Source organism: Eubalaena glacialis, chromosome 2 (assembly GCF_028564815.1).
Source record: "Eubalaena glacialis isolate mEubGla1 chromosome 2, mEubGla1.1.hap2.+ XY, whole genome shotgun sequence".
Classification (NCBI taxonomy): domain Eukaryota; kingdom Metazoa; phylum Chordata; class Mammalia; order Artiodactyla; family Balaenidae; genus Eubalaena; species Eubalaena glacialis.
In genome coordinates this window covers 131,725,375-131,741,270 of record NC_083717.1, presented here as the reverse complement: position 1 = coordinate 131,741,270, position 15,896 = coordinate 131,725,375, and the positions used below count along the sequence as shown (strand labels likewise).

General features: G+C 41.2%; 1 protein-coding gene across 3 annotated transcripts in view; it reads right to left on the bottom strand.

Moving 5' to 3' along the window:
* Positions 1–12,642: 12,642 nt before the first annotated feature.
* PRORP (protein only RNase P catalytic subunit) overlaps positions 12,643–15,896 on the bottom strand; it is a 120,188-nt gene continuing 116,934 nt past the window's right edge. For 2 of the 3 annotated variants that reach the window (XM_061182448.1, XM_061182450.1), the window contains exons 7-8: positions 14,738–14,933; positions 12,643–12,901 (exon numbers count right to left, since the gene is read on the bottom strand). In XM_061182448.1, coding sequence (XP_061038431.1) covers positions 12,770–12,901; positions 14,738–14,933 — 328 coding nt within the window. In that variant the 3' untranslated portion in view covers positions 12,643–12,769. Of the gene's footprint in view, positions 12,902–14,737; positions 14,934–15,896 lie in introns of those variants that run through there. The other variant, XM_061182449.1, reaches the window with a different exon arrangement.

Below are 15,896 nucleotides of genomic sequence, written 5' to 3'. Positions count from 1 at the left end.
TTTTGCTCCCCGGTGTATCCTCGGTGCCAAACAGTACCTAGCATGAAGGAGGCGCTCCGATCATTCACTGAATATGCATTCTCACTGTTTGGGTTTTCTACTATGTTGAACTGTTTTTATTTGAAGAGATTTGTGAATAAATGAAAAATCCAAATCTCAAAAATTTAAAAGCCCAGAGATTTTATATTAGAATTTGAGGGTTTTCCACAAGGCCAATGGATTCCTCTGGGAAATCTTTCAGAAAGACGAACCCCTTGCTGATTCCATTGCTAAGGGAAATCCCCAGGAAGCAGACTTCACGAATATGTGCCTTGGGTACCAAGCAGCAGCTAATCTACTCACCCAGGTGGACTTCCCCCTGGGTTGGGGAGCTTTCACAGAAGTCTGGGGACCAGTGTTCCTGCAGCTTTAACACAAGCCTATGGGGGCAGACTTGCTGTGTCTGTATGGAAAATTTGACCCTCTTCTCTGTTGGGCCACCAAGTTAGACTTTCTGAAATGACTTTCTGGTTTTTTGAAAACTTTTAGAGATGACTTGACATCTCGTGAGTCTTGGAAAATCTCCTGGGGGCCTCCATTTGACAAGGCCCACATTCTCCCCTGGGGGTGGAGGTAGGTGGAAGGTAGGGGTTACCCACAAGGCAAAGGTAAAAACTGGCCGCGTAGATTCCCAGTGACTGCAGACATGCTGAATCACATGGTGTTTAAAGGCAAGATAAGAATTTAGCCCTTAGCTTAAGACGCTCTGCTGGTGGTTTCAGTGAGCCAGGGAATATAAAAATGAAGCTTATCTGTGTTTCCATGTGATATTAGCAGGTGTTGAAACACTGGTAATAGAGTATCTTAGGAGAGTTAGGATTCCCTGATGTTAAGGGACCCCAGAGGTCAACTGTGGCCACAACAGAGCTAGGGATGTGGCAGCTCTGTGTGGACAGCAGAAGGGAGGTAGCTCCCTGGTCAGACTTTGAGCCATCAGGTGCCTCCTCAGGGGACTGAGGGCAAGAACCTAGTTCCGTTCGTATTTCTCCCTATGTGTATCTTTCTCATACCAATAGAAACCCTAAAGCTCTTCCTGTACCCCAGTAGCTATGGTTGGCTACCTAGGAGTTGTCAATCTGTTTGAGTCTTGGGGAAAAAGAAAAGGGTGATTTCTTTGTACTCCAGTTCTATAATTTATGGGCAAAGGAGAGGGACAAATGGGGCATCAAACGTGGTGTGGGAAGTGCTACCGTGACTTATATGAGGCACTTGGTTATGCTTCTACTCAAAAGCCCTTCAAACCATATTCCAATAAGGCAACACTCCCCAGCGCTCTCTCCCATAACACGTAGTGTGGTTCGCTCACCCTCCAATACCAATGGTGGGTTCAATATGGTGTCTATCAACATAGCAGTCATACAGCTATCATTTCCCTGCTACTCCATTCTTTCCTTTCCAGTCAATATAATTCTGCATCTGGCTTCTGTCAGTCATCTCCAATAATGATAATGCTGTCCTTTGATTTGAAAGGGAATAAACTTGTAGCAGCTCAACCCAAAGGACATTTAACTAAATCTCTCCAGGAACCCCTTCTAGAGAGCCAAAACCTTTAGCTTTCAGGTCACTCTTGATTTTTAGCTATAATGAAGTTGTTATAGCTAAAACAACTCTTACAACTTTTGATGTTTCTCTTGTTTTCCAAAACTCCCCCTTAAATGAAGACCCAATGCTTGACTGATGACTGAGCTCTTGTTTCTGAAAGCCGAGGACTTTGAGAAACACTAAGAATTCTCATGGGTCTCCCCAGAATACTGGAAGAAGCAATGGAAGACCCCAGCTGGCTTGGGCTTAACCGTTGGTGGTTTTTAACATACAACTTCCCCTTAAGCATGATAACACAGGAAGCCTTTCATAGCTTGAGAGAACAGCAAATGTTCCAGTGAAAAATAAGATGGGGAAGGGAGGGGCCTGAGTCCTGAACATGGTCAGGCTTTGCTTTGAGTGTCAGAAGCACTGGATTTGAATCTGAGCCTTGCCAGTGATCACCTGGTGGCCACCACCTCGGTTTCTTCTCTCAAACAGGTGAGCACGCTGTACCCACCTTAAAGGCATGGAGGAAAACAATATTAAGCACAAAGAAAATAAGTCACCTACTAATAGACTTGAACTCAGCTTCTCTCTTTGTGAAAGGAGGGGACACTGGTGAATAAAGCCCGGATCGTTGGCTATTTTGTTTTGATCTATCCCTAGTACAGAAGGAAGCCAAGTACCGCACCAGCCTGCACTGCACTCTGCTATTGTTCAGAAGTGAAACTCAGTCTGTTTTCTTAACTTAGAAAGCAGCCAATTCTTACTCACCCTATCCTACATACATGCAGCCTCACCCATGACTGTGGACGGGGATGGGAATCGTAAGCATCAATGAGTTCACTGAGATTTTCACACCCATGGTGTATCCCTACATCTTGGTGTCTTTATGAATGTTATTTGACTTTATTCACTCTGCTCACTACCCCCAATCTCACCCCACACCCATTTCAGCCCCCCGATCAGGTGGGGAAAGGGTGGTGCAGAAGTTGGTCAGGCACCGAGAGGATGAGTCAAGAACAGAGAGGAAATAAGACTCAACAGCCTTCCTTTCAGCCTGGAGACACTTCCTCTTCCTTGAGGTTTCCTAATTGGCTTCCTCTAATTCCTATTTTCTTACCGCAAAATTAAGTCATCTCTGGTGCTCAGAAGGAGCCAAGTTCCCTTGAGATAACTGGGGGAGAGAGCAAATGAATGAGGTGTCTGATCATTATAACCAATATTTTCAGTCACTAATCGAGGAACTAGTTCTTGAGAACCCAGGTATTGATGGGAAAGCAAGAGAGTGCTCCAGTGTTATGTTCTACTTGCTTTGAAAGTACTTGATAAACCGCAACTGAGATCCGTGAATTTCACCCAGTGTGCAATTCATCCTTCGTGGTGAAACAAAGGCAAGTTTCACAAGTCAACCATAGACAACAGACTAAAACATTTTCAAGATTAAAAACTCTGCAATGATGTCTTGCAGGTGCAGAGCAAATTTTATTCCAGTTTTCATGGTCCATGTACAAAATAGATGCCTAATAAATAAATAGTTAGTTCATTTAAGATGCGGGGAGGGGCTTAAATGGTATGATTAAAGAGGGTGGCATTGAGAAGTTATCATTATTTCTTGAGGATCCGTTGAAGCATCAGACACCAAAGAGTATGTTCCCGAGCTAGCTGGCACACACACAAAATACCAAGGAGCAAGAGGGGAATTCACTCAAAGGAGAAGTGGGAATCAGAGGTAAAAATCAGGAAGACATTTTCAAACAACTTCTCCAAAATAATTCAACAAACATCTACTGAGCCTCTTCTAGGGGTAAGCAGCTGGGCTGGCTGCTCTGGAGACACACAGATGAACCAGATGGGGAAGAAAGTTCAGTGGGGAAGAAAGATGAAACACAAATGAGAGCAATACTAACACGAGGCAGCACACGATATGTAAGGTAGTGTCCAACAAAGCACTGCAGATGGGAAATGACTTCGGCCAAAGGGAATGCAAGCCGCCTGCTGAAAGAAATATATCCGAGCTCAACTTGGGAGGACAAGCACTCTGACAGTTGTGTTCGCTGTTAGGAACAGTGTGAGTGGCACCACGATGCAACATGGACTCGGGGTGGCAAGAACAGAGAAGCAGAGGAAGAAAAAAAGAGCCTGTGCTTAGGGCATGGCAGTGGCTTAGCTTGACTAGGACACAAAAATGTTCTGGAGTACAAAGGCAGGGAGGAGGCCTTGAATGCCAAGAAAAGGAACTTCTGCTCTGGGTGGAAGGCAATGGGGAGACATTTGACGTTTCTGAGTAAGGGAAATGGCATGATTAGAATTATGCTCTCAGAAGATAAACTTGGTGGCAGTATTTATGATGAACTGTAGATGGGGATATCAATCAGGAGGCCATTGCTAATAGTCCCACTGAACGTTTGTGAAGGCCTGAACTGGGGTGGTAGTTATGGAAACGGAAAGGAAAGAAGATGCCAGAGACTTTTAAATAGCCCTCCGCCCATTATAAAAAGTGATACACTATTCATCGCACTATTTGTAATAGGCAAAAACTAGAAGCTATCCAAATGCCCATCAACAGTAGAACGGATAAATTGTGGTATATTCACACTATAGAACATCATATAGTAATGAAAATGAATGAGATACAATTACATGTGACAATATAGATGAACCTCCCACAATATTGAATGAAAGAAGCCAGCCACAAAAGAGCACAGCCTGACTGATTCCATTTACATAAAGCACAAAAATAGGCAAAAGGAATCTATACTGTTGGAAGACTAGACAGTGGTTACCTTTGTGGAGGCAAGAAATGATGGAAGTGAGCGCCAGGGGGCATCTGGGTTCTGGTAACAAGCATGATGAACAGACTGGGATAAAACTACAATCTGACTTTTGTTCTCCCACTCTTCCTTTCATTTTTCCTGCCTCTAGATGAAAACTCGGGTATGCTCCCTTACTTTTCCATTCCTCTTAGATAATATGCAGTGCTACGGTTACTTTAACAAATGCAGTATCGATTCAGAAATTAGAATATCCAGTTCTATACCAATAGATTCCAAACAGCACTGCATCATTTCTATTCTGTCAGCTTAGGTCGGTTTCATACTAAATCTTCCAGTGGAAAGGGGTGGGGTCATGGTTGACTTTTCTTCCCTAATCACTCCTGGCTCAGTTCCACCCCTACCTCCTTCACACCCTCCACACGCCCTGCCCCAGCCAAGGTGTAGGATGGGCAGTGGAGGATAGGTGAGGGTGGGTGGCTCAATGCTTTCTAGGCCAAGCAGATGTTTATAGCTGGAGTCTCTGGTGAGCCTGACAGATGGTTAAAGCTGATGCTTCTCCGCTTGGCCACTCTTCTAAGGCTCTTCAGTGGTTCTCTGCTGAGCCCATCGGTTTTTATATGTAGGTGGCCACTTGCACTCCTTCTTCAACCCCTGGCCATCCCGAAGTTCCCCTCCAGCCCAAGACAACCTAAGGCAACTCTCTTCCCATCCATCTGGCCCCCATCTGGACCTCAGGAAATCTGCAGTGCCAGGCAAGTCCAAGGCAGTAGCCCTCTCTGGCTCGTTTCCAATGTCTCTTGTCAGCCCTGCTGTCATCCTGTAGCTTTTGCAGAGTCAGGCCCATTCACAGAGGCTTCAGCTTTCTCTGAAGTTCTGGGTTCCCCAGACTGCAAGAGGAGCTCCAAGTATTCCTATTGAGGCATCTTTCCCGGGATCCTGGGGTCAGAGGGTACCTAAGGAACCAGGAGCCTGGCCACAGCTCTCTACAAGGAAACATCTTTATCTTTTTCCTTCCTCTGATTCTTTGATATCTTTGGCCTGGTTAAGGGGACGGGAGTTGTGAGGCAGATTCTCCTTTATTCTTTTTGTAAATTCTGCATATGTACTGTCTGCCTCACACTCACCTGGGAATCTTGGTATCTACTATATTTGTGCCTCAGTGGAAACTGAGGCAGAAAGAGTCCTATTACACATGTAAAAATTTCAGATTGTGCAGAAGATGAAGACAACTAAAAATCAACCACAATCCCAGCATGCAGAGATAGCTATTAACATTTTGGAATCAACAAAATATGATTTCTTTCAGATACTTTTTTCCAAATGTCTCTTTCCTTCCTTCCTTCCTATTTAAAAAATGGGATCATATTAAACATACCATTTTGTAGATGTTTTGTCATTTAACCCATGCCAACACACAAAGTATCATTTTAATCACTGTAACATTTAAAATTATATTTATTTCTTCCCTCCCTTGTTTTGAACATTTCGTTACTTCCAATTTTGTTATTATTATCAATAACATTATTATGAAGAATATCTTCATGTACAAATTTTTAAAAAAAGGATTATTTCCTTTGGAAAGGTAGTTAAGAGTTGAATAATTAGCCTACAACAGATATTTTGAAGGTGGAATCAACACAATTTGCTAATTGATTAGGTATGTAAGTAGGGGGAAAGGAGCAGGAAAAAATAACATAAAGTAAGGCAGGAGGTCACTCTGTTGGGGTGAAGATGAATTGTTTTCACCGTGGTTGAGTTTGAGGGTCCACAGGCTACCAAGGTAGAAATGCTCAGCTGCAAATGTAGAATTGGAAAGAAAGCAGGGGTAGCGATGGCTCCTTCCTCTGAGAAGTTTGGCTGTTAAATTATCCCTAGGGAAGCACAGTTTTGTCAGGCTAGAAGCCAAAAGGTATTGTAGTTAGATGGGGGAATGAGCCCATGGAAAGAGATTAACTGAGAAAACAAGTTCTCAAGTTAGCAAGAAAGGATAGTATGGAGGCAGGTAGAAAAAGTAACCTAGAAAAGGGAGAAAAGGGTGAGGAAAGAAAGTTGCTAGAAAGGGCAAAAATTGCTGAAGAGGCTCTTAACAGATGGCTTTTAATTCCTGCTTAAGTCATCTGCTGAGAGTGAGAGTGCCCAGGTTATGATTCAGGACTTAGAATCATGAGTGTTGTACTATTATTATTATTTTTAAATCACCTTGGAGCTCATTTGAGACTACTCAAACTACTACTCAGAAATATGGTCTGCAGCCTTGGCATCACCAGGCACACCAGACCTGAATCAGAATCAGCACTTTAAACAGGATCCCATGTCCATTAGAGTTTGAGAAGTACGCTGGCACCCTCTTCCCCACTGAACAGAAAAGGAAATGGAGGCTGCAGGAGATGAGCTCTTTTCAAGTTAAGACGGCAAAAGTTGGGAGAGCTCCTTCGGGGAATTAACAGGGAATTCACTGAAAGGTGAAACAAAGGACCTTCAAATGGGAGTGAAGTACTAGTAGCATAATTTCGTGACTTTTCTAGCAATACTATGGTATAGGAGAGGAGAAAGTGGAATGGTATGGGGCTACCCAAAGTTCGGTTTAGAATTGATAAGATAGGTACCACAGGAGGTGAAATGAATGAAAGAATCTGAAGTATTACTGAAGTCATCCATGAAATGAGTGGTTTGAGGATGCAGCGGGGTGAGCAAGAAGGCAAGCGAAGCCAGATGCGGATGGATAAGAGAGGCCTCTAGGTGAGGAAGGACTAGGCCTAAGAACAGATCTAGGAACTGGTGGTCGGGATGAAGGAGTGGAGCAGGTTAAGGAGGTTGTAGTCAAAATGAAGAGCTCAAAAGTCTGATATCCTGAAAGTGGAGCACTTTTAAGTAGTTTAAAAGATCCAGGTTGGCATCTCACAGGGGGCCGAAAATCATCAGAGTTTAAGTGGATAAGAAACGATGAGACCAGAATATGGATGGTGTTGAAATCTCTGGGGAAAATGGCAGTGGGAGTGGGAAGGAAAAAAATCTACTGACATTTATAAAGCACAAACTGTTCAGTACCGATTTCCTCACAGAAACCTCCCTTGCTGTATCAAAGAACAAAAAGAGCCAGATGATTTACTTTAAAAAATAAAAAGCTCTCTATCTGTGTCAAGCAGCAAAACTTCCTCAGGCTTTCTCTTCAAATACTTGGTCTGACCAGAGTTTATTTCTTTAGGAGCTGGAGGTCAGAGGGCCTAACTTGGAAAAGACCCATTTCTTCAAGGATTTGAGAACTCCTGCCAGAACAGGGCTAAGTGCCAAAGGACACGATCCTTAATTTGAGCCAGTAGCTATCATCAGGGTGACAGCTTCCTGGAACACAAATTTCCTTCTGAACACAAGGAAACCTGGAGGAGTAGTTTGTGAGTATACAACCATGCAAATAGTATTTTATGGTATACAGCAATGCCCTAGCTTAACCTGACTGCCTCATTTTATGAACTTATATTATGATGTTTGGAGTACATGAGGAAGAAGTGATAGAAGACTATGAGAACAAGGAAAAGTTTCATTTTCTGTCAGGTGGGAAAAAACTGCATTACAAAAGAGCTTATAGAGAATGAATGATCCTTAAAAAAATTATATATACGTGTGTATATATATATGAAAGGCATATATGCGTATAAAAACTTAATAGCATTAGACTACTCAGCTTTGGAGCAGAGGATAAAAATATTCAGCTTTGGATTCTAGGACAAGGTCACTGAAAAGAGGAAGAAAATACAAGAATGATTTATTTTTAAAGAATTAGTAATACAGTACATCTTAAGCAATGAGTCTAGGTGAGGGACTTACCTTTCGGACAACCTGCCATAACCACTTCCAAAGGAACCTGTTTTATTCAGCTTTGGATTCTAGGACAAGGTCACTGAAAAGAGGAAGAAAATACAAGAATGATTTATTTTTAAAGAATTAGTAATACAGTACATCTTAAGCAATGAGTCTAGGTGAGGGACTTACCTTTTGGACAACCTGCCATAACCACTTCCCAAGGAACCTGTTTCATGGAGGTGGAGGCCCTATACTATCCTCCCAGGCCAGGATGCCACTCTGCCCCAGAGAGCCAAATGAGGAGTAGAATTGTCAGGGAATTCCGGACACTGACATTCTTTGTTCTGATGCAGTCATAGAAAGCACAAGAAATCTGTTTTAATAATGGACTTTCATTAACAACAAGGACCTACTGTATAGCACAGGGAACTATATTCAATATCTTGTAATAACCTATAATGGAAAAGAGTCTAAAAAGAATATATATATATATATATATGAATTACTTTGCTGTACACCTGAATCATTGTAATCCAACTATACTTCAATTAAAAAAAATTTTAATACATAAAAATTTAAAAAAAGAAAAAAAATGGACTTTCAATATTTAGATGTGAACTAAACTTGATACTTAGTAATGTTCTAGCCCAGCTGAGACTGATAGGGCAATCTGGTCTCCTTAAAATGAATTTATGTCTCTACTGTATTAGAAATTGTGATTTCTCAAGTATTTCCTTCTTGGGCTGAATTTTAACTAACATCAAAGAGATTAATGAGGTAATCATTTAAATATGGATGAAATTAATTCTACATCAACTTTCTTGTCAGAAGCTACCAGAAACCCTTCACATAACACTGCTATTTATAATAAATTATCATGGTTATTTTAATAACTTAATCCATTTGATAACACTGTACTTCTGAGAGTACTCTGGTAGCAAAACAATTTTTAGCTGTTATCAGTGACTAGATAATTGTCTTCCTGTTTATTTCAATTCTTGGTTGAAGGCAAGTTGTATATGTACAGTCTCTGGAAGCATCCGTCAGATCAAGTATTGCCAACAGAGACAAAACTTGGGGAGAAAAGTCCTCAGGGAATTTTTTTTTTTAATTTATTTATTTTACTTTTATTTATTTTTGGCTGCATTGGGTCTTTTGTTGCTGTGCGCAGTCTTTCTCTAGTTGCGGCGAGCGGGGGCTATTCTTCGTTGCGGTGCGCGTGCTTCTCATTGCAGTGGCTTCTCTTATTGCGGAGCACAGGCTCTAGGCGCACAGGCTTCAGGAGTTGTGGAGCACAGGCTTAGTTGCTCTGTGGCATGTAGGATCTTCCCAGACCAGGGATAGAACCCGTGTCCCCTGCATTGGCAGGCGGATTCTTAACCACTGCGCCACCAGGGAAGTCCCTTAGATCCTTTCTTATCCTTGTTCCCCTCTGGCCTCCTGTAGGGCTGTGGGCTTTAGAGATGCCTCATTTCCCACTACCTCTCATCCTCCCATCTAATTCCCACCTAGGGTTGCCAGATGTAGCAAATAAAAATATAGGATGCCCTATTAATTGTGAATTTTAGATAGGCAGTGAATATTTTTAGTGTAATATGTCCTTGCAATACTTGCGACGTGCTTATACAAAAAATTGTCATTTATCTGAAATTCAAATTTAATTGGGAGACCGTATTTTATCTGGCAACCCTACTGTCACCCTGGGGTTACAGGAGGCTCCAGCAGCTGCCCTGTCCCACTTACTAAGAACTCTTAGTTCTGCTTAAGTCCCAGCCCTGAAAGAACCCAAATCTAAATCCCACAATTTCATCAGAGTGGTCTATGTTCCTCTACTCCCAGTCATTCCCACAAGGGTTCCCTTAGATGTTTCTCACTCTAGAAATTCCAAGTTGCTGAAGGATGGGCAAAGTACCTGATCTAGACTCCATTTAGCTTTGCCCTCAAGTATCCCGATAATTTTGACTTTTAGCAAAGATAAGACTCACCATGATGGGCCAGAATTCAGGTGCCTACATAACATACCCTTCCTTTCCATGCCTGCTCTAGAATGAAGCTATCAGGGAAAAAGAAATCTAATGTGAACACATATGCATTTTATAGCACCTTAGGACAGTTTTTTAAAAAGCAAGAAACCTGCTAAAGGAACAGGGAAGCAGTAATTATATTTAAGTGCAAACTTGAAGAGAAAAATTCATTTAATGTGAAGAACAAGGCACCTGAGGTGAGGTAGTCCCAGCGGAGCCCTGAGAGAATGAGCTCAGGCTTCTCCTTTGAGATTTTCTCTTTACTGGGTCTGAGAACAGCAGGAGGAAAAGAGAGTATAAATTCAGGAGCATGCCAGAGGGAAGCACAAAGCATTTTAGACATACTTTTCAGTGGCAGAGTCAGTGCCCTTTCAAAGCTTTCATTGTTCATGGCTGGCCGACTTTAAAGATACTCTCAATCCAGGGCACAGGTTTTTAAAGAATTCCTCCTTCCCACTGTGTCTGGGACCTTGAATTAGACAGGTAGCTTTTGTCTCACTCAGGTGATCAGAATACAAAAGGCAGCCTAAGTGTTGCGTACCAGCTGCCTCCATTCAGAGAATCCCTGAACTCTCCAAGGTCCCGTGTCAGTGCGATTGACTCTGAGCAGCCCTAGAATTCCCCTACTCCCGGACAAATGACAGATGCACCTCAATTTACCTCAAGCAGAAATTAGGGTTTTGTTTTGGAATGGTATTAAAGAGTTCAAAAATAATGTAGTTTCCCTAACACAATTTTCTACCCTGATGAGCCACTGTGGAAACGTGGGCCCTTTGAGAGGTCGTCCTGCCTGTTCCCTTCCTCTCATTCTCCCCACTTTCTCTTATGTGGCTAACAAAGTTTCTAATCTACATACCGGATGCTCTACCATTCAGTCTGTCTGAGTTTTTATGAACTACTCTAGTCTAAGTTACAGTGTACAGTAGAAGAAAGACTATTTGACTTGAGAATCAGAAGAGCTGGGTTATGGTTGAAATGTCTCTACTAACTAGCTGTGGGATCCAAGGGAGCCATTGCATCTTCCTGGGTCTATTCCTCCTCTATAAAATGCGACTGTTGGACTTTATGTTCTTCAAGGTTCACTCCTGCTCTGAAGTTCTACGATTCTTTTTGTATCCTCTCCCATCTCTAGAGCAACTTGTGAGGAATTTGCATTAAGCTTTTAGACAAGCTTATTTAACAAATGCTTTCTTTCCTAATTTTCTTAAAACTAGGATAGTTTCTTTAAAAAAAGTTTAGCTCGCTGAAAGCACAGTGTTCTAAGTAGGTAGTTCATGAAATCTAGAAAATAAACAGGTTGGATTTATGAGAGCTTTCCGATTCTCAGCATCTTTCAATGCCCTCAATTTATCAGGCACTTGTCTGGAGAGCTCCTTCCTCTAGAGGGCAGCAGTGTTGAATCCAACAATGGCGTAAGGAGGTAAAACATCCCCTCCTCTGTTTTTCCTGGATTGTCTCTGTGCATAATACACACCTTACTTATATCCATGTACGTGGTTTGATATAAATGAAGTCATTGTTTTTTCATGTAAATAACTTTTTTATGCTAACATACTTTTTTCAGTTACGTTGTTGTAAATGCATCAATTTTAAGTGTTTAGTGTGATGAATTTGACTAATATATACATACACCTATGTCAGCACCACTCAGAACTTTCCATCACCCCCACAAAATTCTCTTGTGCCCTTTTCCTCAGGCAACTAGTATTCTGATTTTTATCACCATAGACTGGTTTTGTCTGCTCTTGAATATCAAATTGTATAGTATGTATGAGTAAGGAAAGAACTGTTATGAAGTGTTACAGACACGAATATTTTCAGCTAAAATCAAGAAATAAGCTGCCTAGCAAGGGAGTAAAACAGAGAGGCAACAACTTATTCATTTTGGTAAAGTAAGTCAAACTTGATAAAATGAAAATAATCTATATACTTTAGAAAGCCCTCATACCAAGTGATGGAATTAACAGTGTTCACAAAATGTTGAATCAGTCTGGAAAAGGCATTATAGGATGAAGAAGAAACAATCATAATCTAAAGAGAAGGAACTGCGCCCTTTCCTCCAACCCAAATCATTGGGTGATAAGTAAAAGTTGCTAATACACCTCTGACATCTGGGCCAGCTCATCAGAGAGGACCACAAGTGATTCAGTGTGGGAAGGAGATAACATGTAGAGGATGAGATGATATCAGAAATGGAGAAAGGGTTTACAAACAACCCGGAGCCCAGGGCCAGATGGGTTGGTTCTGCTATTGGTGGACCTGGAAGGGTAGCAAAATGGATACCAGCAGACCCTGTTGCCCAAGTAAGTAGAATAGCTGGCTCAATAGGAGAAAGGCAGGTATCACTCTGCACCAAGTTCCCCAACTTTGGATAAGCCTCAAATCCTAACAAATGTTAGGGGAAAAAATGCAACCGGTTATGAAAAGATATTATATCTTATTTAATTAAAAAATCAATTTATTGATATGCAAACCAACTGGACCAAACCGGACAAACTGGATCAGACAGGACAGAAGCAATGCTCTAAACAAGCATCAATTTAAGAGCTCTGATGCCAACCAGGAGGACACCCAAACACAAGTTTAGCATGGGGGTAAGAGTCTCTATGTCTTCCGGTGAAGGCAAAGCCATTTGGTTGGCACTTCGTAGGAATATCTTTCCACCAGGTCGTCATCGTAAGGTATGTGCCACGAGTCTCCCGTTGTTTGCACCACGGTGTCATAGATGAGAATATGCTGTTGAATTAAAAAGGGAACCACACATTGAGAACACCACTAAAGGAATACCTAGCCATTTCCCTTTCTCTTCTGACAACTTCTCAGTTTGCTTCAGAGATGTATTCTCTGTCTTACTTAACAATGGATTTTGAAAGAGCAGCTAGCTCTGTGAAGATGAATGCTGGGGATGGGGGCCGTAGGGGGCGGGATAAATTAGGAGTTGGGACGGACACATACACACTACTATATGTAAAACAGGTAAACAACAAGGACCTACGGTATAGCACAGGGAACTACACTCAATATTTTGTAATAACCTATAATGGAAAAGAATCTGAAAAAGAATATATATATACATATATATGTATAACTGAATCACTTTGCTGTACACTTGAAACTAACAGAACATTGTAAATTAACTATACTTCAATTAAAAAAAAGATGACCCCTACTATTAGGAGTTCCTTTTTGGGGAGGTTTCATTTTTAAGGTTAAGGACTCTCTTAAAAAAAAAAAAAAAAAAAAAAATATATATATATATATATATATATATATATATATATATTCCTTTTTTTGCCTTTATTGATTTTGTATGTGACAGAGAAAATTTTCAGATATACAAAAATAAAGAAATAGCACAATGAACTCCCATGTACCTGTCACTCAGCTTCAACCATTATCAGTTCATGGCTAATCTTATTTCACCCATTCATCCATACCCCCCACCCAAGATTATTTTGAAGTAAATCTCAGATACTATATCATTTCTTCTATAATTCAGTATATATCTCTGAAAGGTAAGGACTTGTTTTGTAAATATAAGAGGAATATCATTATTATACTTAAGCATTAATAATTCCTTAACATCATCAAATTTCTACTGTTTACATTTTCCCAATTATTATATGTGTGTAACTGTATTTTACAGTTTATTTGTTTGAATAGGAATTGAAGTAAGGTTATTACATTGTGACTGGCTGAATTCTCTTGTAATCTAGAGCTTCTCTTTTCAACTCTATTTTTCTTGCAATTTTTTGTTGTTGAGGAAACCAGGTCAGTTGTCCTGTATTGTTTCTGACAGTTGATTTTGCTGACTGCATCTCTGTGGTAATTTGATACCATTATTTCCTATAAATGTTGTTTTATATATTTTTTGACCACTGGACCATATTTATCATTGGCTAGTGTATTTTTCTGTAGTAACTCGCCTTTAGATTTTCTCCCTTTGCTTTCACACAGGAGGCATCCTTGTACTTACAGGTATTTAAACTAGAATCAAAAAAGAACTCAATTGAGACTGTGCCACAGAAGTGGATTAAACAGGAAAAAGGAGTTATTTAGCAGAAATAGAAGTTATGATGAACCATAAGGGATATGGAATTTTGAGCTATTGCAAATAAATAGGAGAATAAAAAACACATATGAGGATTTGTAATTGATGACATAATTGATGTCACAACTGACGACATTCCAGATGTTTTCAATATGTCAATTAATGTGGGGTTGGCCTATGAAAACTTTGCTCTGGCAGACTCTGTGTTTCTAGGATCTGGGTAATTCCAAATACCAAACTAAAGCTGAGAAAAATAAAACATTGAGGGACTTCCCGGGTGGTCCAGTGGTTAAGACTCTGTGCTCCCAATGCATGGGGCCTGGGTTCGATCCCTGGTCGGGGAACTAGATCCCACACGCATGCTGAAACTAAGACCCAGTGCAGCCAAATACATCAATCAATCAATCAATCAATCATTTAAAAGTAAAACACTGAGAACTAGTTGCAACATTCTTTGACTATGCCACATTCTTACTATATACTTGGCTCCGCTGACATTATGTAGAGAACAGGTAACATACCTGAAAAGTTATTTTTGATCCCGGATGCCTACTAACAATTGCTAGCTGATGTCCCTGCTGCCACTTAAAGAACAGACGTTGGGTCTTGGCATCAGGCAGACAGGCCTTGTGGTCCCGCATCAGATCTTTTGTGATAAACTTGCAGTGGTTCCCCGAGTGCAGTGTGGCATACAGAAGGAATGGATCGTCCTCTGAGCTGAGTTGGGCGTAAGAAAGAACACAGTCAAGCACACACTCAAAGAGGCAAAGAATAGCATTCTTCACCATGCTGTTTTCTTCTTACTCTACTTTCCTCAGAAGTGTTCTGCTTTCTTAACTGACATGATCTCAGTGATACGTAAGAGCCGCCTGCAAGTCCTAGCTGGTAGACAACACTATCTAGAACACAGATGGAAAGCTAAGGGGAAAGGAATGCTAATGCTAGGGATTCTTAGCAGCTCAACTGGGCTCTTCCACTAGAATGGAGAACTCTAACAGTAATTCTCTCTTCATACTCAAAAGCTGGGTCTCTGTGTTCCCAGGGTGTTTTTCCTATCTGCCTCATCCACCACAGAGCACACCTTTCCCCGTCTCCTTTCCTCACTCGAATTCATAATACTAACAGGGCAGGATGACAATTTCTTGCAAAAGTAAGGGGCTGACCTCAAAGCTGAAACTGGTTATCCCCACGCAGCTTCTGGGTAGTCATCCTGATCAGCACCCAAAGGCATCTCCAACTAGAGAAGAGCCAGGAGCGCAAAGTCTCCAATGGGCCCTCAACATCAGCGCTGACCACTTGAATACATGTGCTGGAAAAACAGCGGTGGCTACCTTGGCTCAGGAGATTTGGACAGCAACATGTGATAAGCCTTATGCCTTAATCCAAATGACCCAAAGTGGACCCTTTAAAGTTTACCTTATACTGAAGTATTTCAAGTGAAATGATAAAACAACTGGGATCTGTCTGAAAAATCTCCAGGAAAAAGAGAGAGGAAAAGAAAAAAGAAAACATGTGGAGGTTGTATGGAGCATGATTAACAAATGATGGTGACTGCTGGAGTGGGGCGACAGTCACGTGGGGATTCACTATACTGCTCTCTCTACTGTATGGTTCAACAGGCTTCTTTGGCACATTAATGGAAAACAGAGTTAATGTTACAAATGTAAAAACTCAAATCCA